Raw genomic sequence first — 26,485 nt, 5'->3', positions numbered from 1 at the left:
GCAGTGGCTGTACCAATTTACATTTCCACTAACAGTGAACAGGGTTCTTTTTCTCTACATCCTTGCCAACACTTGTTATTTCTTGTTTTTGATACTATTCTGACATAAGTGAGGTTGAACATCTTTTCATGTGTCTGTTGGCCATCTGTATGTCGTCTCTAAAAAAATATCTATTCAGTTTTTTCCCCCAATTTTTAAGAATTAGATTGTTCTTTTGGTGTTGAGTTACATGGGTTCTTCATAGATTTTGGATATTAACTCCTTATCAGATATACCGTTGGCAAATATCTTCTCCTATTCGGAAGGTTACCATTTTGTTTTGTTGTTTTCTTTCCGTTACTGCACAAAAGCTTTTTACTTTGATGTAGTCCATATTGCATATTTTTGACATCGTTTCCCTTGCCTGGAGAAACATATCCATAAATATGTTGCCAGTTAGAGTATTCTTGGTTGTTTTTTCCTTTCAGGATTTTGAATATTTCATGCCACTCCCTCTGGCCTGAAAAGTTTCTATTTCTTTTTCTCTTGATGCTTTTAGGAATCTTTATCTTTAATTTTTGACAATTTTATTCTTGTATCTTGGTGTGGACTTCTTTGGGTTCAACTCGTTTGGAGCTCTCTGTGCTTTCTGAACTGGAATATGTTTCCTTTTCTAGGTTGGGAAAGTCTTCAGCTGTTTCTTCAAGTACACTTTTTGCCCCCCTTCCCCTTCTCCTTCTGGGACCCCTCTAATGTGAATCTTAGTGCACTAGATATTGTCCCAGTGGTCTCTCCACATATTTTTTCTCATCCTTTTTTCTGTTCAGTTTGGATGATTTCCACCACATCACTGATCTATTCTTCCGGATCCTCTAACTTGCAGATTCCTTCATTTGTATTTTTCATTTCAGCTACTAATTTTTCAGCTCTGATTCTTTTTTCGATTTCTATCTCTTCGTTGAAGTGTTCACTGAATTCATCCCTTTTCTCTCAAGTCTAGGAAGCCTCTTTATGTTCATTAGGTCACTAGCTTATCTTTGTTTTGTTTAGTTCTCCAAGGTTTTGTCTTATTCTTTTGTTTGGAACTTACTTCTGCGTCTCCTCATTTTATCTGGCTGTGTTTGTTTGTATTGTGTTTATCACCTGTATCTTCTGGTCTTGAAAGTAGTGGTCTTGTATAATGGTGTCTGTGGATCCAGTAACACAATCTCCCTGGACACCAGAACCAGGCTCTTTAGGGGTGTCTCCTGTGTGGGTTGTGTGTGTGTCTTCCTGTTGTGCCTGGGCCATGACTGCTATAGGTACATGGTGGGTAGGGCTGACCTCCAGCCTGGCTGACTGCAATGGCCAACTGTGACTATTGTGGGCACACTATTGGAGGGGTAGCCCATAGTGTGGCTGGCTGAGAGGCCTGGATGCAGTTCTTGGGTATGCTGGTTTGTGAAGGCTAGTTTTCCACTTCCCTGGGGCAGGATCTGCTTGAGAGGGGCACACGTGACCTAAAATTAGCCAATACGTTTTCTGCAGTTATAACCCAGGTGCTTTTCAAACTGCTGTTTCTGTGCTAGGTCTTTGAGAGATAGAGTGCCTTAGCCCTTTAAGAGCAGATTTTCAGTTTCCTGTCGTTCACAGGCTGTCCAGAATTAAGCCCTGCTGATTTTCAAAGCCAGAAATTATGAGGGTTCATCTTCTTAATGTGGATCCCCATGTTGGGTGTGTGTGTATTTGTGTGAGTGTGTCCCTGATGTGGGGCTTGATCCCTCTGCTCCTCAGGGAGGACCTCCTGCCTGTGGTTTAACTCTTTGTTTGTGGGTCACTGTGCTGGGAGTTTGGTTCACAACTGTGTCTCTGCCTCACCTACTCTTCTCAACAGGGCTCTTTATAGCTTTAGCTGTGGAATAGCTGTTCTGCTAGGCTTAGGGTGTTCTCAGAGCCAGTTGCACACTATACGTCATTGCAGCTGTGAGGAGATGAGTTCAGGATGCTCCCACTCTGCCATCATCTTTCCAAATCCCAAGGTATACTCTCCTTATACACATTTTAAAAGGCAAAGGTCTGTTTAGGAATAATAAATTTTATGGTTTAGGTTCCATAATTTTTATTTTATGGGGAGATCTGGATTCAATTATGACGTGCCAATTTAGTCTTTGTGGTTCTTTGGCAACTTCAGCACTTGAGTTTTGCTCAAATGCAGCTCTTAGAGCAAAAACAGCTTAACAGTTTGGCCCCAGGACATATTTCAAGAACACTCAGGCCTGGCACGGACATGTAGTAACTACTTTTAACAATTGACTAGAGAAAATGGAGTACTGTTACACTGCCAGCTTTACAATTCCTGGATTTCAAAAATTTTAATAATTAATATGAAGAAAAAGAATATGAATGCCACTTTTCGAGTTTCAATCAGATTAGCAGTTTATTTTTTAGGACCTATTACTTTCCAAAAGTTACATAGTCAGCACAAAAGGTTGGTACATAAATAACCATGAAATATGCTCCCAGTCTACCTGTGCTTACCCATAAAGGAGAGCTGAATAAGATGAAATATAGCATAGATACAAATTATAGCCTACCTGATTTAGTTTTTAACTAGGAAACTCAGATCTACTTTGGATTATGATATTTTAAAATCACAATAAATCAACCCAGGCAATAATCATTTGTGGCCAAACTAACACTTCAAAGTCATTAACAACTCCTCTTTTTGAGTAAATAATATGGTAACAATTGGAGTTTGGAGCAACTTAGTATAAATAATTGCATTTTCTAGATCTACCAGGAAATTTTTGATATAAATTATTATAATATCTACTTCTTCATATAAACTTTGATATATTTTGTTTAAATATTTAAATGTTAACAAAGGAAATACATGCATATAGAGTGGTACCCTCCTTGTCTCCATTTCTGATTTACTCTCCTTGGTTTCAGTTACCTGTGGTCAACCATGGTCTGGATACAGATGCTCCTTCTTCTGGCATAATGTAGAGGTGAACAGTAGCTTAACACTATGCTTGTGTCATTCCGCTCACTGCAAATAATCATGGAGGCATTTTATCATCTCACACCATCACAAAAAGAAGGGTGAATATAGTACATTAAGATTTTTTTTTTTTTTAAGATTTATTTGAGGGGGGAGGGGAAGAGGGAGAGAAATGCAAGCTGACTCTGTGCTGAACATGGAGTCCTACTCAGGGCTTGATTGTTACACCCCTGATCCAAAATCAAGAGTCAGATGCTCAACCAACTGAGCCGGCCAGGTACCCCTACATTAAGTTATTTTAATAGAGGTTACATTCATATAATTTTTATTATAGCATATTGTTAGTTCTTAGTTACTGCTGTTAATCTCTTACTCCGCCTAATTTATAAATTAAGCTTTGTATAGGAAAAAGCATAATATATATATAGGGTTTGGTACTATCTGCAATTTCAGGCATTCCCTGTGGTGGGGTGGGGGGGCTGTCTTTGAATGTATCCCCTGAGGATAAGGGGGGGAGTAAGGGGGTGGTGGGGGGAGACAGGATATGCTAGCATGATTAGATTGCTTCTCTTATTTTTAAATCACTGCAGAATATTAGCAGCAGGTCTTTGCTTTTGGACAACTCAGTGATCATTTGGTTATGTGTTTCTGCCAAATTCTCTACACTGACCAGAGAGAGGCTGAGAACCCATTTGGGGTTTGTCACCAGACTGGATGGAACACCCTCATCGAGGGTGCTGGGCTGAGTTTTGGCTTCCAGTTTACCTAATTCAAATGAATAGACTGCTTGCTCGGAAACATGAAATTGTACCTCAATGCCTGCCCTCAAATTAAAGGTCATCACTATAGTTTCCAGCTACAGTTGGCTAAAGGAATATTAAGAGTTTTTCATAAAACCCTACACATACCCTCCTGCCTGCTGTTGAAGGCACATGTATCAGTGAAATATGTGCAGCAGAAAATGATCCGTTTCTCAGTTGGCTCTTGCCTCTGTCAACTCTTTAGCTGCAGAGAGGAAATCCAAAACACGGTCCCCTACTCGGGCCTGCTCAGACTCCTGTCAGTGATGGGAGGGCTGGGACCCCTGGGGGAGTGGGGGGCAGCCCCGGCTGGTGCTCTGCTAGCCTCGGGCTTCTGGTCCTCCTGCTGGGTGGTTGTCCTTGGGCTCCTGCAGACAGATGCTCTGGGGCCTGACGGCTCCAGTTTAGGCCATGCTTGCATGTCTCTGCCCCTGGGGGTCTCTGTCATCTTCGCTTCCCTTTACTTGCCAGGCTGCTTCTCCCGTGCGGCTGCTCCCTGGCCTCAAGTTTCTGGAGTGTTGATCTGCCACCTGGTATGTCCAAACTATCTGGTTGAATTTCAGTTTTGTTTCTGAAAAGCCCAAGTCTTTGCAAAAGCCCGTGAAGAACCGATAGTCAGAATGCTTTTATTTAACTTCTTTTCTTGCTGTTAGGATCCTGTCTGCTAAAACGTGTAAATGTCCTTCACCTTTCTTGATTTTTTAAGATCTGTTTTCAGGAAAATATGCATTTGTGCCCTCCAGTTGCAACTCCTATTTCAGCAATGCATAGGAGAACAATTTATTCCTACACAGGCTGGGGATAACAGTGTTCCCCAAAGTCTATAAACAGGGCCTGGCTCATAGTTCTAATTAATTAACTTTATTAACTTGGAGCTGAAAGGAGGTGGCAACTTAAGGAAATAAAAAGCAGCGGACCTCGCCAGACTGGTTCCACATAACTGCCTTTTAACTGAAGGTAAAAGAACAGTCATTTACTTACTGAACGTAATAAAGCAAAATAGATGCTAAGATAGACGGCGGAGCACAGGCTATTTACAGCTTATTCACAGAATATGCTAACTACAAAAAAAAAAGCCCCAGCGTTTTTCATTTAGTGCAAGTAGCAAGTTTATTTTCTTGAATATAGAATTAAGAGTTAATTTGATGCCCCAAATGAGGTAAAATTGCAACATTTGCATAGGAAAACCTTCCTCGACACACTTTAGACCTTTGTTAAACATATTGATTGTCAGATCAAAGAAACAGCAATTTCAAGTTTGTTCACAGAAAAAAAAAAAAATTGTTACCTGGGAAGTTTCAAAATGGCAGTTCTATCCCAGAATCATAATCACCAAGGGAAAAATGCTCTCTCGGTTAAGTTTCGGCAGCGCTGTAATACCATATACCTCCACTTGATGCAAAAGCATGTGCGTTTTACAGGGTGCATGCATGCATTCCTAGTACATCATTTTTGGAAATGTGCTCAATGGCCTCCCAGTCTCCTGCAGGATCTCATTAACATGAATTCAACAATGATAATAACGAGCTTACATTCATTTCCTCACAGCTTTGTTCTATTCAGTTTTATGTTTCTGATGCCATGTTGATAGCATGAAGATCCCAGTGCATGAGAAACGTGGGCCCATATAAACAACATGCATGGGGTATGTATGTATATATCAAGAGTTGACATTGATGATTTGATGTTCATTAATGCTGAAAACAGAAAGGTAAAAATTACAGTGACTTAGAAAAATGGTACTTTCTTCAGGACACATTGCTGAACACATGGCCACCTACCTGTTTTCTAAAGCATTATGTATAATTTAACCACCAAATATAGAATACATGAATACCAGGAGACAAGAAAAGCATTAAAACCCATTACAGTCTTGAATAAGCCCAAACCTCACGTACATAGGAAAAGCACTGCAATCATGTTATTTAGCTTTATTTTTCTAATATATATCATAATTTAAACTATATAAAGTCACTTATATAAAAAGTAATTTTTTTTTCAAGTGATATAGCTTAGAGCATGGCTTTATATTTGGCTTAATCATTTTTTACCAGTTTAATTTATAAAGCTCGTAATCTTGCCAGCAGGGCTTCAACTTCGGGAACAGATTCGTTTTTAGAAACCGAGCCAAGAAGTTCCATTTCCTTTTTTCTGTTGCTTTCTACATTACAGGCTTCCTTCTTCTCAACTGCCTTGATCCTCCCTGTAGACGTATGAGTGTCTAGATTATAATTAAGCTCCTTGGCGACTGGAGTCCTCGTTGAGTTGCAATTGATATTGTAGTGTGAACGTGACCCTTCTGTCAACTGCACTTTCTGATTTTCTGCAGTAGGGAGGAAAGAAACGGAAAACTTATCACTGTGATAAGCAAGGACTGTGCACATTATGAAACATTAATTTAAAATAATTATGCTCAAGTCCTCTTAGATAAATTAAAATATTCAGAGAAAGGTAGATTGAAAATAAATACACAAGAGTTTAAAAATAAATGAAAATATAACTCGGCAACCCTTTCATTAGCACGCATGCTGATTTCCTTCTGGTCTTTGCTCAAATGCTATATGACTAGAGAGGCACTTCTAGGACCATCCAGCAGAAATAGCCCCGCCCCTTTCCATCACACGTTCACCCCTCACGTTTTCCTTCATAAAACTCCTAACCACCAGACACATCAACCTGTTTACTTGTCCACTGACTGTCTTTTTACTAGAATGTAAGTTCCAAGACTGCAGGGATGTTGTTCTAAGTACTGCTTTAATGTCAGTGCCTCAAAATGGCCCTGGGGCAAAGTGGTGTTCAATCAATATGCACTGGGTAAAGAAATCATCTCCATGCTCTAGGACCCAAGACACACATTTGTTGGAATGATAATGAGATTTTTTTTAAGAAAAAAAAAAAGTTTTTTTTTTTTAAGAAAAAAAAGAAAGTTTCGAATAAGTCTTTAAAAACTCAGTGATTTCCTTCAAAAGAACTATTGTATTTGGTAGGCAAATTAAAACATCCTAGCAAATCAAAATTATGTCATAATCTGTCAGATATACACACATATATTCATAGACATGTATACATAGGCACACATATATCCTTTTGTTGGTGACTGGCAGGGAGCCTGGCGTGCAAGGCTGGAAGGGGGACAGTTGCAATAGCTAATGACTTATGGCGCTGGCTGATTGACTTTCACAGGGAATGCTAGATTTTCTTTTAATTAACTGACTGGCCTATCCTATCATGCAATCTTATAAGGTATTTCTCCTAGGTCTCAAACTTTGAAGAAACAGACACCCTCAATATTCATGTAACCTTGAACGGGGCTTGAAAATGGCTTCAACAAACTTGACATGACATTTAAAGTTTTTTGGTTATTCGCTGAGAGATGTTCCATTATCCCAATAGTAATGACTTTGGAGCACAAGCAGTCACTCATGACAGTGTGTTTTATGTGAGTGCTGAAAATTCCAACCGAAAACAGCTTGTACATTAAAAGGTGGCTGCTGAAGATATTTACTGCACTGTCATTTCCTGACCAGGGGCTTCCAGTGATGGATGAGTATTTTACACACTTTCTTGGACAATCTCAACAAATTTTAGAAGTATGATCACCTTTTAGCTGTTGGAAGAAAATAAATACAGTTTTCCTATCACCTTCTCTATCAGGTGGGCAATTGTTACTCAAAAATCAAAACCTAACAGAGTACTGATTTTCTTAGAGCTGTTTATAATGGACATATTGTGTTTGCAGGAAAGAGGACAGAGGACATAGTATCCCTGTAGTTCCCATGACCACACAAATTTATTTAGTTTTTTCATAGTATCCACCCTCCTGCCCCCAGAATGTCTGAGAACTGCATTTGTAGCTAAAAGGAAGTCTTTCGTCAGCTTACTGTTCCTTTCCCCCAGATGTTCCTATCTCTTCTTGTCATTGGATTTCTTGTAAACGATTCCATCATGATGATGTCACCAATGAAGTGGCTGCTATTCTGCTACTGGGCGACTCTAGCTCCAGTTTTGATGGCAAAGATGACATTAAATTGGGTAAACTATGGATGTAAAATAAACACAGAGTAAGTATTCTATACCTTCTCTGGCTATAATGTATGAAGCCCAATTCCGTATATGGCAAAATGAAAAAGACCATGGGATTTTAAGGTGAATCCGAATTGAAATCCACATTTTTGCTTGGCTTTGACAAGTTATGACAAGTTAACCTTTCATGTCTCAGGTTCTAATAAACCACGTTAGAGAAGTTGTGAGAATTAATGCAAATAACGTGGGTGACACCAGCTTCAAGATACTTATTTCCCCCTCTATTAAAGCTTCTTAAGGGATGCATCTACCACCCAGGGCTGACCTTTCTGACTTTCTGGTGACTGTACGGGTGAGGCCTCAAATATCACTTTATTAACAGCTTGCATTTATATGGCATCTTTATTTATAAAGTATTTCTTTCACTTTAAACATTACCACCCTAATTTTATAGATTGAGAGGTAAAAGCAAAAGGAGGTTAAGTCATTTGCTTAGACTTAGCTACTGAGTAAATCAGTGGCAGAAGCCAAATGCTGTCTCTAGAGATACTAAGGCTGTCTTAAACAAATTTGAAAAGCTTTTTGCCAAGGAAAAGTGCTAAGTAATTCAAAGCTAAGTTTCATAATAATCATATCCTGTACTTATACCTCAAAATGCTTTTCTGTCACATTTAATTTTCTCAATCACTTTGTAAAGCAGATTGTAGACTCATGTAAACTACCTCAGTACAGTATGTCCAAGGTCATACGTGTGCTCCATTTCTTTCTGAGTCTTACTGAAATCCATGACAATGAATTTCAAGGATGACCTTAATACTACTGCAATTCCCTTGTCCGTTCATTCTTCCATTCTCCTAGACAAATATTTCACACCTCCTCTGTTCTTATCAAATGTCCAACATATTCTCCTTTGCTGTCATTTAGCTCGTTCAGAGAAGCAATCGGAAGAAAACTCCCATGAGCTTCCGCCTGCCCCCAGTATCTATCTACTCACTGCATGCACATATACTCCTAGCCTCCCTAGGGTATTCTGTGCCCCGCCCCCCAACCTCCAGAGGACAAACCTGCACAGTGAGCACCACATACTACTGTCATTTGTCTATTCAAGGACATCCTTCTGACAGCTGTGGCCTCTATTGGAAAGGTTTCCCTCCTCATGTGATCATTCCCCTCAGCATACAAGTATGTTGTCATAACCACAATCTTTAGGGAAAAAAAAAATATGTATTTGACTCCACATCCTCCATTTACTACCTCAATTGTTGACTGCCTTTATAGCAAAAACATCTCAGAAGAATTGCCCATTCTTCCCATCTTAGTTCTTCTCTTCCTATTTTTCTCTTGAACCCACTCCAATCATGCTTTTGACCCTTTACTCTTCTGAAACAGCTCTTGTCAAGGTCACTAATAAACTGTGTTGCTAACAGCAAGGACTGTCTATCCACTTGGATATTTTAGTCCTCCTTTACTCAACCTATACCAGATTCAAGGATGAAATGCCTAGCAGAGCCTGGGCTTTTCTTTAACTGTTTGCTCTTTGAACTTCTTTGGAGGCTTAGGTGGATAACACTGGGTGGGTCAACACAGGCAAGAGCATTTCTACCCTTTTCAGAGAACTCCAAATATTATTTTGTTCCTATAGCACGCCCATAGATAAGAGAAAAACCAAGCTGGCATTTAACTCCTCTGTGGTTTCAGGTGGAAAATCTTTTATGAGAAGCGACAGACAAGATGACACAAAACGGAAAGTGGCCATTCCTGAAACCACCAAAGAAATAAAAAAGAAAGTGCACAAGGGCTTCTTTAAGACTGAACTTAGAGCTCTTAGATAACAACTCTTCACTCCAACCCTCACATTTACCTCTCAGCACCTCAATAGTCTCCAGGTGGGGCTGCAGTTTCTTTCTTTTTACTTTGTTCCCAGTCATGGGAGTCCCAAACTGTGGAACTATGAGAAAGTCTCAACTGAAACTGCAAAGCTGAGGAAGTCGAGAGGGAGGAGTCTCCCATCCCACTGCAACTAGTGACAATGTTTACAGGTGGAGGAAGCTCCCAAGTTGGACACGTTTATTATAATGTTGGGTTCAAAGCCAGGTGTCTTTTGCCATTACTATTATCTTAAAAGTTGGCTATTGGTGGCTTCACGTGGGCTGAACTGTAGATACAAATTCCACACAAAAACAGACACTTGGTTTCTAAATGGTTCACTTCAAACATTGGGGGATGGTTTTAAGTTGGAGAGAACTCTCTGTAGGTGTGTGCTCAGAATCATAAAATAAATTATAATTTGAAGCCAACGGACTCATAGCCTTTTCCTATGAAATTAGACCATTCCAAATACAAGGTGACATGCTTGGACTCTTCAAATGAAAGATAAGGCTGGGGTATTAAAAAAAAAAAAAAAAAAAGAAAGGTATTTTCTGTACCTGTCAACTCAAATCTTTACCAGTACACATTTTTAAATGGAAACTAAAATTATTAAGGCAAAGTGGAATCATTGCTTAACTCTCCAAAGAGAGAAGGCCTGTGCTATTATTTTATGAATCAAATCCAGGGCTTTATAAGATGTTACAGTTGATGTCTGTGAAGGGAAGTATGATATATCTAGGACTATGGCCAATACCCAGGGCCATTGGTGATTATGGTACAGATGGCAAGGACCAGCTGCTATTCTTAGTAGTAGGTCAGTAAGGGAATCTAATCCACATATCTTGTTTCTATGTGGAAATAAACTGAGAATACATGCTGTTTTTCCTTTAAGACAAAAAAACAAAAACAAAAACAAAAAAACAAAACAAAAACCCACCTCACTTATTTCAATTTAATTCCTCCTATGATTCTCACTCTAATAATTGATTCTGGAGTCCCACCACAGCTTTTTTTCCTAAAACTGAATAAAAAGTTGAAAACTGTTGGAAAGTTGAATGGCTCTTAAATACAGAGAACCCCCTGGACTTACACATGAGAATAAAAGCCTTGAACTAGATTTAGGGCTGGATCCCACAGGACCTTTGGCAGACTATAGATTTGGATGACAAAGCTAAACAAACAAAACCCCAAACAAAAAACACCCACTATCCTGAGCTCATTTTTTCATTGTTTTCGGAGTAACACAAAAGACAGGGAAAACTAGGAAAGTTGCTGACAAGAGAATAAACATAAATATATGCAACTGGGCCTCCAAATGAGGAAATCTTTCAGCCAACAGTTGTTATGCTGCTATGCTGAGGTGAGGCTGATGGCCCTTGGGGGAAAACTCTCTCAGCTGCAGGAAATATCAGTTATGGTTTAGAAAGAGGTATTATTCCCTTTAAGTCAGTATTGATCCCCCATCACATTGTGGTTCTAATGGGCACTGGCTTCTTAGAAGCGCCAACTCTCAGATGAAATATAAAATTGAGCTCCTGCCTTTTGTGGTCACTGGTGAGCCTGTGGCAGCTTTGACAGGAAGAAGAACACAAAACTCTGATGTCCTAAATTGACTGCCTCTGTTCTGTTTTCCTGAAGTTTGGTCTCTCTTCCCAGTTCTTTACCTTTCGCTCTTAACTATTACTTTGACCTACTAAGTAGCTGTTTGTTTCACCCCAGAAATGCCTTTACTTTGGTGAGAGAAAAAAAAATAACCCATAAATATAATTTTTAAAGCACTACTGGGTGCACATGGTAGTAAAGTGTGTGGCAAATATATGTTTTTAATCTATGCAATAACTGAAGTTAGTGCTGGCCGCCAGCAGCCCGTATCCCTGTGGTTTTCCTTACTGTTGATTTACTGATGCTATAAATAATTGTCTTCCCTCAGTTTCATTTTGCTGTTATTTTACCTTTTGTATTGAAAATGTGTAAAAATGACAAAAAGAGCAAAAGGGCATTTTGTATAGTCAAAATCTTTTGGGAGTGCCAAGAGACTCTTATTGAAACCCATTACATAAAAATAAAAACAAAACAATTACTCCCTCATTTTAAAGAACAAAACAAAGAGAATGATAAAGGAGAGTTCTGAATAGAGGAGATAATTGACACATGTTAAAGAAATATGTACAAAATGGAGTCACTTGTGCTAAGCCCCATGACTTGGGCCGAGACATAACAACCTAAATGCAGTTTCAGCCTCACCCGGGAATGTAACTAAAGGTTACCAAGCAATCTGGAATTACTTGGCCAGGACTAGTGAGGTAATCTGTCCAATAGACCCTTTCTGTCCTCTTTCAAAGGAAGGTGACCTTGCCAGAAATAATAAAGCCTTTCCTCATCTCACCCCCTTTCAGCCTATAAAAGTCTTCCATCTCCTACAGCTCCTTAAAGCTCCTTACTATGTGCTAGATGGGATGCTGCCCATTTAGTAAATTTCTGAGTAAAGCCAGCTTGATCTTACAATTCACTCAGTTGAATTTTGTTTTCTAACAGAATTGGTGGCAAAAAAAAGACCTGAAGTAGACTTTTTGGGGCTTTGGAAACAACCAGAAACACAGGAGTGGTACTCATGAACGTTTCTGAGTTTTTTCCTTGCCACTACTGAGGGCTGTGAGTTCCTCTTGGTTCTGACTTTAGCTCTTGCGTTGAGCTTCTGATCTAATTGGCTTTCCAGTCATCCGACGTTGAGAGCAGCTGGTAGTTCAGGCCACACTTCTTACTTAATTGGTAGAAACTCCCTCTCCCCTTGATTCTGTCTTAAAATCCACATAGGAACTGTCAGTGGGAGTTTGCACTTCCCCGATTATGTGGAGCCCCCAAGCCGCATTCATTGAAGTCTGCTGCTTTAGTACTTTCCCTGGTCCGATGTTCCATGGTGGGAAGTGGTATGGGCCACACAGGGCCTTTTCTTGTCCAGGCTACAGCAACATCTTTTGGTTACTGCTGGTGTGTTAAGGTGCACAGGTTTGTCTGTCTTGTATGTAGATAAAGGTTATTGCTAAAGGAATCTGTGAAGCAGTCACAAAATTGGAAGGGAAAAGTCTAGCATTTAAAAGCTGTTACCAGTTTTTGACACCTAATCCAAAGACTCTCATGTTAGGATAAACTGGTCATGGGGGCAGGTCAGATTGACCCTAGGTCACTGGCCAACCTCAATTTCTGGGCAGTGAGGTATATGGCACACCCCACGCAACCCCTAAACCAGAGGTATATTAAATATTAGTTTGACTCGAAGTCAAGTTTGGCTCCAAGTATTAGTTTGCTAATTAAGTATCAGTTTGGCTCCAAGAGAACTAACGTTTTAGCTTTAAAATTTTTTTTTTAAAAAATGAGATCCTTAAAAAGTTGGTGTACCACCTTCCAGCACACTTGCTTATTTCATGTCTAAGAACTATGGTTACAGAACGTATAAATACCTATAAAAATGGCAAAATCTTACTAAAGGCAACCAAGATAGTTCATTCAAAAAGTGCACTCAAAAGCAAAAGTTTCTGAATTAAACAGAACAGAGTACTTTCTAAAAGGCTTCAATATTCCAAATTGTTTCATTAAAAATTCTGTAGCAAAAAGCTCATGAAAATTTAGACACAAGGGACACCTGGGTGGCTTAGTGGTTGAGTGTCTGCCTTCAGCTCAGGGTGTGATCCTGGGTCGGGGGATCAAGTCCCACATCGGGCTCCCTGCATGGAGCCTGCTTCTCCCTCTGCCTGTGTCTCTGCCTCTCTCTCTCTCTCTCTCTCTGTGTGTCTCTCATGAATAAATGAATCTTAAAAAAAAAAAAAAAAAAAAGACGTAAGAGGTACCCGAAACAAAGGACGATAAAACCGACAGGACTCCTACTGTTCTCTACCTTCCATTACCTGAGTACTCACATTCTAACTCTGTCTGAACCGCCCTTCCACTCTGCAGGGACTATTAGACAGTTAGCTTTACAAGAAAACCACCCAAAGTTATGAGTGATCCTTCTCAGGTATCTCTCCTCCTTGGTAAAAAAATTGAAATAGGTTCGAAATTAGAGAATTTTCCTAAAGGGAGGATCCCCAAAATTATTCTGAAGATTTTAGTCATTATTGAGGACTATGACCCTAATTTGTCAGATCCTTATCAGCTTGTACAAATGATGGTGGGACCTGGTGAAGCCCAAGAATATATGTGGAGGCAAAATGGCAAAACACGGAGGATGATTTTTGAGATGCCTGATTTCCAGTGTGGCCCCCTCATGGACCAGTAAAAGCACACAAAATAACTCATTTTTTACAAACCATTTATAGAACTGGTCTGTTATTCAAACACACAAACAAAAGATAAATCTGTGGCCAACTTTAAAGTTTATCTGGAAGCTGTCTTCTTACAGCATTCTGAGTTCCACACAATAAACATCATTCAACCTGCTCTTGCTGCCCTAGTAGTAAATGCATTATCTCCTGAATGGATTGGTAAAAAGGTGGAACATAGAATGGGAGATCACCAGTGTCTGAACTTGGAACCAACACAGCTTAAAACTGTGTGAGGTCTTAGGAACACAAATGCAAACAAAAGTCTGCCAGTGAGAGTGGATCTGTACAACAGATCCAAGAACGTGCACTTGAGATAAACCCTGGCTGTCCACATCACACCCTCTAACGTACCCACCATTAGAATGATAGCCCAAAGGTTGATGTTTCATTGGTAATCACCTGGGACTCTGGAAAAAGAAGTGTACTTTTAAAGGTCCTATGCAAATTCTTAACATCAACTCAAAAGAAGCAGCTTTTTGGTCGGAAGCTGATAATTGTGGAGTCTGATGGGAACATTTTTGAGGCTTTTTCTCCTTAGCTAAAATTAAAATGTACCCAGAAGGCAAGAAAAACTTTCTAGCAGATCCACTTCATAAAAGGATTTATGGGTGGATCAGTCTACAATGTCATTTAAGTAGCAACCCAATTCCTTGAGGAATTAAAAACAACTGTCCCTAACTTATAAATCTTTATAAAACCAGAAAAATAGCTCCAGAAAAAAATTTTAAACCCACCCACTCCTTCAATCATTCCCCAGACCTCCTCTATTTATCTTGAAAGGCTTGTAAATCTTATAAAAATTTTAGTCCTAGGAAACAAAAGTCAGGCACAGGGGAAGGGACTTGCATTCTTTTCCTGTGCCTTTGAAATGTAAATGTTCTACTTGATTCCTCCAGGAATTCTTACCGAGGTCATCTCTTTAAAATACTAACTTTAGGAATAAGAATGGCTACAGATCCTGGAGGTAGGAAGACCGAACTCACCTCCTCCAGAAGCACACCAAATCTACACCTCTGTATAGAACAATTCCACCTGAAGAACTGAGGGCTGACAGCTTCTGCACAACATAAGAGACCAGAAAGAGAATGAAAGAGATGGAGACAAAGGGACCTGTGCAGATTCATCTGCTCTGGGGAAAAAAAAGAAAAGAAAAGAAAAGAAAAGAAAAGAAAAGAAAAGAAAAGAAAAGAAAAGAAAAGAAAAGAAAAGAAGAAAAGAAAAGAAAAGAAAAGAAAAAAAGAAAAGAAAAGAAAAGAAAAGAAAAGAAAAGAAAAGAAAAGAAAAAAACAAGCTGCAGTTTAAAAAGGTAACTAGAATATAATGGAATCAGCCCTAGAGAACTGCCAAATGGTAGCAGAGCTGCTGGAACTCTCTCAGGTCGGAGAAGCTGTCAAGTGCCACTGTTTATCTTCTTCCTTCTCCTTGATAGTGCAGATAGGAGCGGGGTCCGGGCTCAGTAACCATACTGCCATCTTAGGGAGCCCTGGGTACCCCGGCCATATCAACCCCAAATGGCATGGCTTAAAAAGCCACTAGAATATAAAGGATCTAGCCCTAGAACTTGGCCAAACAGCAGGAGAGCTCTCTAGATCAAAAGGGCTGTGAAGTGGTTTGGTTTTCATTTCTCCTCCACTTTGACAGTGTGGACAGAAGCAGAGTTCAGGCACCCTAGCTGGCCTACCACCTCAGTGAACCCTGGGTCCCATGGTCCACACTAGCCCCAGCCATCCCACCAAGGCACACACTAGGAAACCCCTGCTCAGCACTTGCTATAGCTTTAGCCCTCTCGCCAAGGTGACACAGGTAAAAAATACCCTGAAACATTCCAGGCTCATACTCTAGTTCCAGATAACGTGCCTTGGCACCCTCAGTACAGAGCACCTTGGGATGTCCTGGCTTGTGCACTCCTGGGCTCTGGGACATTGTGGCTTGCACCCTTTCAACTTTAGCTGTCCTGCCAGGGTACCCTCTGTGGAGAGAGCCCTGAGACTGCACTGGCATGCTCACTTCAGTTATGGTCATCCTACTAGGGCAGCCTCAGCAGAGTGCCCCAGGACCCCCAGCCCACGGCAGCCCAAGCTCCAATCAGCCAAAGTCAGCAGATAAACATAGTCTACACAGGGGATGACTGCACACAAGATCATTTCTTCAAGTTTAGAAGTAACTGTCTGCCTAATTCATAAAAATAAACACAGAAAGTCATGCAAAATGAGTAGACAGAGGAATATGTCCAAACAAAAAAACCACGACAAAACATAAGACAAAATAAACAACATGGAAATAAGCATCTATCTGGTAAAGAGTTCAACATAAAGAATGATCATAGGGACGCCTGAGTGGCTCAATGGTTGAGCATCTGCCTTTGGCTCAGGGAGTGAACCTGGGGTCCTGGGATCGAGTCCCACATCAGGCTCCCTGTATGGAGCCTGCTTCTCCCTCTGCCTATGTCTCTGCCTCTCTTTCTGTGTCTTTCATGAATAAATAAAATAAAATCTTAAAAAGAAAAGAAAAGAAGAGAAAAGAAAAGAAAAGAAAAGAAAAGAAAAGAAAAGAAAAGAAAAGGGGCAGTCCAGGTGGCTCAGTGGTTTAGCACTGCCTTCAGCCCAGGGCCTGATCCTGGAGACCCAGGATCGAGTCCCATGTCGGGCTCCCTGCATGGAGCCTATTTCTTCCTCTGCCTGTATCTCTGCCAGTCTCTCTCTCTCTCTGTCTCTCATGAATAAATAAATAAAATCATAAAAAAAGAATGATCATAAAGATGGCCACCAGACTTGAGAAAAGAGGAATGAATTCAGAGAAAACTTCAACAAAGTGGTGGGATTCATAAAAAAAGAGCCAATCAGAGACAGAACATACAATGAATAAAATAAAAAATACAGATGAAAGAATCAACAGTGGATTGGAGGATGTGGAAGAATGATCAGCAAGCCTTAAGACAGGGTAATGGAAAGCACCCAAGCTGAATAGCAAAATAAAAAAAAAAAAAAATTTAAAAATGAGGATTAAAAAAAATGAGGATAGGTTAAGGGATCTAGATCAAGTGAACAAATACATTAGAGGGGTCCCAAGAGGTGAAGAGTAAGAGGGGTAGAAAACTTTTTTGAAGAAATAATTGCTGAAAACTTCCATAGCACAGGGAAGGAAACAGATACCCATGTTCAGGAATCAGAATTCCAAACAAGGTGAACCCAAGGAGGTCCATACTACAACACATAATTAATATGTTAAAGCTTAAATGTACAGAATTTTAAAAGCAGCAAGAGAGAAGCAACTAGTTATGTACAAGGGAAACCCAATAAAACTATCAGCTGATTTTTCAGCAGAAATTTTGTAGGCCAGAAGAGAGTGGCATAATATATTCCAAGTGTTGAAAGGGGAAAAAAAAAACCCTATATCCAAGAATATCTGTATGGCAAGGTTCAGAATTAATTAATTCAGAATTAAAGGAGAGATAAAGAGTTTCCCAGGCAAATGTTAAAGAAGGCCATCAACACAAAAGCAGCCTTACAAGAAATATTAAAAGGGCTTCTTTAAATGTAAAACAAAAGGTCATAACTAGAAGAAAATTATGAAAGGAAAAAAAATTGGTGAGTAAAAGTAAATATACAGAAGAAATAGTACAACAGTCACTTATAAAACTAGCATAAATATTCAAAGACAAAGGCAATAATACTAATTATATGTAAACGACTGGTAAAAGGAACTTGCAGAATAAAAATATATAAAACATGACAACATATACATAAAACATGGAAGCAGGGAGTAAAAATGAAGTTCTTTTAGAATGTGTCCAAACTTAAATAGCCATCAACTAAATGTAGACTGCTATACACTTAGGATGTTACACATAAACCTTATGATAACCACATACCAAAAACCTGTAATAGATATACACAAAATAAAAAGGAATCCAAGCATTACATTACAGAGTCATCAATCACAAGGAAAGAGAGTAAGAAAAAAGAGAAGTACAAAAACAACCAGAAAATAACTAACAAAATGGCAATAAATATATACCTGCCAAATTACTTATAAATGGTCTAAATGTTCCAATAAAAATACATAGCATGGTGGAATGGAAAACACCAAGACTCATTTATGTACTGTCTACAAAAGGTTCACTTCAGGCCTGAAGACACATATAGATAAAGTGAAGGTGAGTTAGGGACAAATGGGGCTAGGCAGGGCTAGATAGGGGGCCATGGAAGCAGGTTCACAAAAATCCCAAAAATACTGAGGTGGAAGAAACCAGAGATAAGGGAACAAGCCAGACCACCCTGCCCTAAGTATAGGCTGGGAGGATGTCTTGTTATAACAGCTACTTGTAACCAACAAAAAATCATCAGTCTCTAAAAAGGAAGTAAGCCATTACAGATGTTATCACTAGTCCTTACTTGATGGTGATATCATCCACCATGGTGGATATGTTAAAAGGATTTAGGTTTGGGAAGCCTGGATGGCTCAGAGGTTGAGCATCTGCCTTTGGCTCAGGGCATGATCTCAGAGTCCCAGGATGGAGTCTCATATCGGGCTCTCTGCATGGAGCCTGCTTCTCCCTCTATCTATGTCTCTGCCAATCTCTCTCTGTGTGTCTCTCATGAATAAAAAAATAAAATCTTGAAAAAAAAAAGGATTTAAGTTCTCTGATTGGGCTCGCAATAAAAGACCAACCCTACAAGCCCTCAGTGGCAACCCTGTCGGGACCCCTCTCATTCCTGAGAGCTTTCTCTGTGTCTTTACCTAATAAATTTCCATCTCTTTACTCACTTTCCTGTGTCTGTGAGATTCATCCTTCGACTCTGTGAGTCAAGAACCAAGCTCTCCCATATCAAAGGGATGGAAAAATACATTTCATGCAGATGGACTCAGGGGGAAAAAAAGTTAGGGTAGTAATACTTAGAAAAAAATGGACTTTAATAAAACAAAGACTACAACAAGAGACAAAAAAAAGAGGGGCATTGTACAATGATATAGAGATCCATCTAACAAGAGGATATAACAATTGCTTACCTATCTATGCGTCCAACATTGGAGAATCTAAATACATAAAGCAAATTTTAATAGAAATAAAGGGAGAAATTGACAGTACAATAATACTAGGGGCCTTTAACACCCCACTTACATGAATGGAGAAATCATCCAGGCAGAAAAATCAAGGCACATGGAACATTCTCCAGGATAGATCACATGTTAGGCCACAAAACAAGACTCAATATAATTCAAGAAGATTGAAACCCAAATTAAGTCTTTTCCAACCACAGTGGTAGGAAACCAGTAATCAATTAGAAGAAAAAAACAAACAAACAAACAAACAAAAACACAAAAAACAAAACTGGGAAAAACATGGCAGGCTAAACAGTATGCTAATAAATAACCTGAGTCAATGAAAAAAAGCATAAAGGAAATAAAAATAATAGAGGCCAATAAAAATGAAAACACAATGCTTTAAAATCTTTAAGACACAGCAGGAACAGTTCTAGGAGGGAAATATAAACAGACCTACCTCAAAAAAAAACAAGAAAAAGCTCAAATAAACAATCTAACTTTGCACCTAAAGGAACTAGAAAAAGAATAAACAATGCAGAAGAAGCATTTAACAACATTCAGTATCTGTTTATGATAAAAAAACTTTCAACAAGGTGGGCTTAGGGTGAACATACCTTAACATAATAAAGACCATATATGACAAACACACAGCTAATATCCTACTCACTGGTGAGAAACTGAGGGCTTTTCCTCTAAGATCAGGAATGAGACAGAATGTCCACTCTATTTTTATTGGTGGAAATAAAAGTTCTAGCCACAACAATCAGACAAGAAAAATAAATAAAATGATCCAAATTCATAAGGAAAAAGTAAAATTGTTACTATTTGTAGATGACATGGTACTATACATAGAAAACTCTAAAGACTCCAACCAAAAACTATTAGAATAAACCCAGTAAAGTTGCAGAAAACTTAATATACAGAAATCTGTTGTTTGTATACATTAATAATAGAGTAGCAGAAAAAGAAATTAAGAAAACAATTCCACTTACAATTGCACTGAAAATGAAATACATAGGAAAAAAACTAAGGAGGTGAGAGACTGGTACTCTGAATACTATAAAACACTGATGAAAAAAACTGAAGATAGGGTGCCTGGGTGGCTCAGTTGGTTAAGGGCTCAACTCTTGGTTTCAGTTCAGGTCAAGATCTCAGGATCCTGAGACCGAGTCCCACGTAGGGCTCCCTCCTCAGCAGGGAGTCTACTTTCCCCCTTTCTTTCTGGCCTTCCCCTGCACATGCTTTTGCTCTCTAAAATAAATCAATCTTAAAAAAAAAAAAAAAAAAGGAAAGTGATGCAAATTGGAAGACATAACATGCTCATGGATTGGAAGATTTATTGTTAAAATATCCATATTTCTTAAAGCAGTCTACATATTCAAAGTAATCCCTATCAAAATGCCAATAGCATTTTTCACAGAACTAGAACAAATCATCTTAAAATCTGTATTGCCCCACCAAAGACCCCAAATAGTCAAAGCAATGTTAAGAAGAGCAAAGCTGGAGGTACCACAATCCTAGACTTCAAGATATACTACAAAGCTATAATAATCAAAATAGTATGACACTGGCTAGAAATAGGCAAAGATCAATGGAACAGAAGAGAAGCCCACAAATAAACCCATGCATATATGGTAAATTAATCCATGACAAAAGAGGTAAGAATATAGGGTGTGGGAAAGACAGTCTCTTCAGTAAATGGTGTTGAGAAAACTGAAAAGCTATATGCAAAAGAATGAAACTGGACCACTTTCTTACTTCATACACAAAAATAAACTAAGAATAAATTAAAGACCTAAATGTGAGACCTGAAATCATAACACTCCCAGAAAAAAACATAGCAGTAATCTTTTGGATATCACCCTTAGCAACATTTAGCTAAATATGTCTCCTCAGGCAAGGGAAACAAAAGCAAAAATAAACTATTGGGACTAAACCAAAATAAGCTTTTGCACAGCAAAGAAACTGTCAATAAAATGGCAAGGCAATCTACTGACTAGGTGAAGATACTGGTAAATATATATCCAATAAGAGGTTAATATCCAAAATATATAGAACTTTCACAACTCAATACCAAAACCCCCAAATACCCTGATTATTAATTGGTAGAGGATCTGAATACACATTTTTTTTGAAAGAAAATATACAGATGGCCAACAGATATATTCACCATCATTATTTATCAGGAAAATGCAAGCCAAAACACCCAGATATCACCTCATTCCAAAACCAAGAAATAACAAGTATTGGCATGGACGTGCACTGTTGGGGAGAATATAAATTGGTATAGCCACAGTAGAAAACAATGTGGATTTTCTTCAAAAAATTAAAATCAGAAATAGCACATAACCTGGTAATCTCACTATGGGAGAAAACAAAAATACTAACTCAAAAAGATCTATGCATCCCTTTGTTTATTGCAGCATTATATGCAATAGCCAAGATATGGAAGCAACCTAAATGTCCACTGATAGAAGAATAGATAAAGGAGCTGTGGTTTATATGTGCAGTAGAATATTACTCAGTCATTAAAAAAAAAAAAGGAGAGATCTTGACATTTGAAACAACACAGATGGATTTGGAGGGTATTATGCTAAGTGAAATGAGTCGGAGAAAGACAAATATATGATTTTACTAATCTGTAGAATCTAGAAAACAAATGAATGAACAAACAAACAAAAAAGTATTAAAAGACCCATAAATACAGAGAACAAACTGAGAGTTGCCAGAGGGGAGGGGTAGATGGGCAAAATGGGTGAAGGGGAGTGGAAGGTACAGGCTTCCAGTTACAGAATGAATAGGTCACAGGGATAAAAGGCACAGCATAGGGAATATATAGTTAATGGTATTATAATAGTGTTGTAGGATGACAGATGGTAGATAACTTATGATGAGCACAGGATAACCTAGAGAGTTGTCAAATCACTGTTGAACAGCTAAAACTAATGTCGGATTGTATGTCAACTATTCTTCAATAAAAATAACATACCAATTTCAAGGAGGAAATTATCAGAAAAAAATAAAAACAAAAGGGGACAGGGCTATTCTAAAACTTAGGCAAATGAAAAACTTTATATCTTTCCCACAAATATTAATAAAAGGCTTTTGCCATCTAAGCAGGTGACATCAAATTATTCTATCTGCCAGAAACGTAATTTGGATTCGACCTTTTTTGTAACTAATGGTTGTAAGTGGAAGGTAGAGGTCTCTGTGTTTGTCTTTGTTTGTTTCCTTATATATGTGCTATAGGGCTGTGGTATTTTCTACCTCTGGATAGTATTACTAAAATTAATTTGTAAAAGAGCTCTATGTAATTGGCTTGAAGAGAATTAAGCACTTAAGTGCATTAAGGACTCCTAAAACTCCCAGAAATATAATAGAAACTAATCCAAATGCTTTTAAAGTTCATGTGATCTGAGATAATCTTTGGTAAATAGAAGTTAGTTGAAATTTGTTGGATTAATTAAAACAGATATGTCTTCAGAATTACCAGCATTAAAATTAATGTAGATGTATAACTTTATTCTACTTGGGTTTATTAGTCAAACTGGGTCATATTATCTCCGTTAGAAAATTTGTCAGCAAGAAAGAACAAGGGATGATGGTTGAGTTTGTCTCTGGAGGTTTTTGTGGGTAATTTAAACATCATTTTTGAGAACAGTGATTTAAATAGATATAAAAGGGGAAAAAAGGTTTTAGGTCAACTTTTCAATAGTGTCCCCAAATCTTTTTGGTAGCCTGAAACCTTAAGGTTTTCCTAAGTTAATTTAAATGATGGATAGGCATTAGACATTGACATTTTTTTTCCAAAGAAGATTAAATACTGAAACAAATACTGAACACAGGTCTACTTGCTTTTGGCTTCCTTTCACAGAGGAACTAAAGATATTTGGGTCTATTAGTAAACATGTTTTGTGCCACACTGAAGAAAGCATATGTTTCTACAAATTAATTTTTTTTTTATAATTTGTTAAGCCACGGAATGCTCATGTAAAAGTTCACAATTGCTTACTTCTTTATTTTCACTAAAAATTGCAGTTTTTAATGTTAAAAATACCAATATATGTAATTAAAGCTGCTAGAAATAATAAGGGAAACATCTCCATATGTAAGAAAAATAGGATGTGTGTTTTCAGTAAAAGAAGGTCTGGAAAATGAAGATGTATTTTTGCTAAAGAAAAAGTAATTTTGTCCTAAAGTGAGACTAGTTATTTTGGAATGGGAAAGAGTAAAAAAATTGGACTAAATTGTAAAAGGTTTGAATCTTAGGAAAAAGGAATCTTGGGAAAGGGATTTTATGGCAGTCAAGCTGGCTAAGATTTGTACAATTTGAAGTTTTAATATCAAAAGTACACTGGTGCAAAATTATAACTGGCTTTCTGCTAAAAGGACAGTTTTCCTGAACTTTGAGTCTGCTTTTGGTAATGGATTGTGAAAATTTCTTTATCTTTTAAGGAATCTGCATTAGAAGCAAAGATTTTATATCTTAAAATAATTTATTGTGTGTGCTTCATGATAAACTATATCTTTGGGTCTTTGATTTCTTTTCTTTTTTTTTTTTTTAAGATTTTATTTATTTATTCATGAGAGACACAGAGAGGCAGAGACACAGGCAGAGGGAGAAGCAGGCTCCATTCAGGGAGCCCAATATGGGACTCAATCATGGGACTTCAGGATCACATTCTGAGCCGAAGGCAGATGCTCAACCGCTGAGCCACCCAGGCGTCCCAGGTCTTTGATTTCCTAAGAAAAACTGAGTCTTCTAAATTCCTAAAGTCTTCTAAGTTCCTATGTCCTGCTACAATATTATCATAATTCCAGTTATCATTTTAAAACGTGTCAGAGAAATAACCAGATTTCCTTGTCAATTTCACTATAATCAACTCTCATCACATCTTTAACAACGGGAATTTTTAAAGTATTTTGTCATTTGCAGACAGTTATTGTTTTACTCAGATGCTTTTGCAAAAGTGTTCCTGAAAAAGTGCTTCGTCTTCAAGGAGATTCATATAAAGCATTTTGACAAGTACAGGTTTCTGATAACTTTAAGATCATAAAAATTGAGCTGGGTAAGAATTTTCAGGACAGAAAAATCAGATTCAAGCAGAACAAGTAATTAATACATAGGACTGAATGAACTAAAGGAAGATAATTCTAACTCTTTATGATGTTTTGTTTGAAACATTGCTGGTTCTATCATGTTTTGCTATTTTCAAATTTAAGGAAATCTTTTCTTAAGTGACCTATGACAGCAATTTATTAAAGTGTACCTTTTTTTAAAAAAAATATTTATTTGCGAGAGAGAAGGAGAGAGTGCACAAGCTGTGGGGAGGGAGAGGGAGAACCTCTGAAGCACTCTGTGGTGGGCTTGGAGCCTGACCCTAAGATCACGACCTGAGCCAAAATCAAGAGTCAGACACTTAACTGAATTTGGAAACTCTTGAGTATTTTTTACATGGCAATATAACTGCTTATCTGCATAAATGCAGTAAGAATCTGTTCTCCTCCTAACAGGATACAACTGGAAACATTGGCTATACTGGCAGGGCTTTGACTGGAATGCCATATTTAAAAGAAATGTGGGTAGACTGAGATATGACTAGACAGCTTTGAGGAAATACCTGGAAAGATCAACCTGGTATCTTGCTTTGAGGATTCCTGGCACTACCTTACCAGGTCAATAAGAATGGTCACTGCCTAGCAGGCCCAGGAACCTTGGGATATTTGCAGGGAGCTTGAGAAGAGCGGAATTCACTCAAACCACAGATTTTGTAGGTAAAATCTAATAGCTTTTAAGAGGTCTATCTGAGATTCCTTCTGAAAAGTTCCATCAAAGCAGTCCTAAAAAAAAAAACAAAACAAAAAACAAAAAAACAAAAAAAACCCCAACTTATATGGCCAATCACTATCCTTCCACCCTTTTGATTTGGAATAATTGAGAACAAAGACTGTCCTTGAATCTCTTTGGAAAGGCTTACACTAGATCCCCTTCACTCCCTAGATGGCAGCCGAACTCCAGGGACTTGAACTTCACAGCCAGGGCAGGCTCCACCTGGCATGTGGTCCTGTGCAGATGCTGGAGACCTCTGAATCAACTTGATGAGGAAGAGCAGTAGCCCACATCAAGGTCAGCCTGCTTCTTCCAAAGATGCTACATCAATACTTCCTACTTTAAACAGAAAATGCTGTCTTCTTTTCTTTCCTTTACTCTGGCAATGGCCTTGAAAGATAACTATCACCCACACCTCCAGGGCCATTGCTAAGAAGGAGTAACTTTTCAGACTGCTGGATTTGTTCTCAAAAACTCCAATCTGTTCATGATGCTAGAACATATTAAATACATTTTGTGCCCCTACAGAATTTATATTTGACTGTTGGGATTCTCATTCTCCCTGGGCGTTAGGAATGCTTAGGTGGCTGACACATACTGGGCAATGCCTCTGAGGTTTTGAACTGCCTCCTAACCATTCATAAACAGAGTAGGACATCTCATTGCTCAACTCCCCTGAATTTACAATGTCAAGTTAGAAAAGACCTATCAGGAAGAGTTCATGACTAGGTATTTGCTTGCTTGGACAGGTCCCCTACTTTCCTGGTTAGGAGTGAATTTAAATGAGGCTATGATCTGGAACTCCTCCTTAATTCTTGACAAGTACTGCAGAATCTGCTGCTAAAGCAATAAAGTCTTAGACTCCTTGGTCTAGATCTGGATTCTGGGATAGTTCCTGATTATCTTCAAAGAAGGAGGTATCTGTGCTGTGGCCATCACGCTGCACTTTGATTAACCCTTCTGGGGAAGCTGAAACTCAGTTATATAAGATCATTGAGCAAGCCATGTGGCTTAAAAAGGTGACTCCTCAATAGACCCTTTCTTTCTTTTTTTTTTTTTAAGATTTTATTTATTTATTCATGAGACACACACACACACAGAGAGAGAGAGAGAGAGAAAGAGAGAGAGGCAGAGACACAGGCAAAGGGAGAAGTAGCTCCATGCAGGAAGCCTGATGCAGGACTCGATCCCAGGACTCCAGGATCATGCCCTGGGCCAAAGGCTGATCTCAACCGCTGAGTCACTCAGGTGTCCCAAGAGACTCTTTCTTTAACTTATTTGATTTTGACTGTTTTGGGTCTTGGGGATCAGGCTCTCAAGTACATTCCAGACATTGGGAATTATCCTACTTAAAATAATTATTGCAATCTCCCTGGAGTGCTCTTTTCTCTCAAAAGCTTTCAATGTACGTTCCCAGCTACCTACTATCAACCAAATGATCCACTTAAGACAAGAATGTCAGAAGAGGAACAAAGAAAACTTAAAAAACTTAAAAAAATTGTGAATCTGAAGTTGTGGCCTGTGAATATCACAAAGATTAAGCAAAACCCATCAGGACCTGTGAATACCACACAGAAGATCAACAAAAGTTGTGAGAACTACAGAGAGGTAGCAGAGAGTGGTACTAAATGCTTTA

General features: G+C 38.5%; 1 protein-coding gene across 2 annotated transcripts in view; it reads right to left on the bottom strand.

Moving 5' to 3' along the window:
- Positions 1–4,872: 4,872 nt before the first annotated feature.
- Positions 4,873–26,485, bottom strand: part of DIAPH3 (diaphanous related formin 3) — a 496,533-nt gene continuing 474,920 nt past the window's right edge. For both annotated transcript variants that reach the window (XM_041731170.1, XM_041731169.1), the window contains one exon: positions 4,873–6,085. In XM_041731170.1, the coding sequence (XP_041587104.1) occupies positions 5,823–6,085 (263 nt within the window). In that variant the 3' untranslated portion in view covers positions 4,873–5,822. The remainder of the gene's footprint in view (positions 6,086–26,485) is intronic.

Source organism: Vulpes lagopus, chromosome 16 (genome assembly GCF_018345385.1).
Source record: "Vulpes lagopus strain Blue_001 chromosome 16, ASM1834538v1, whole genome shotgun sequence".
Classification (NCBI taxonomy): domain Eukaryota; kingdom Metazoa; phylum Chordata; class Mammalia; order Carnivora; family Canidae; genus Vulpes; species Vulpes lagopus.
The sequence above is the reverse complement of the archived record's forward strand: the minus strand, read 5'-3'. Positions and strand labels throughout refer to the sequence as shown.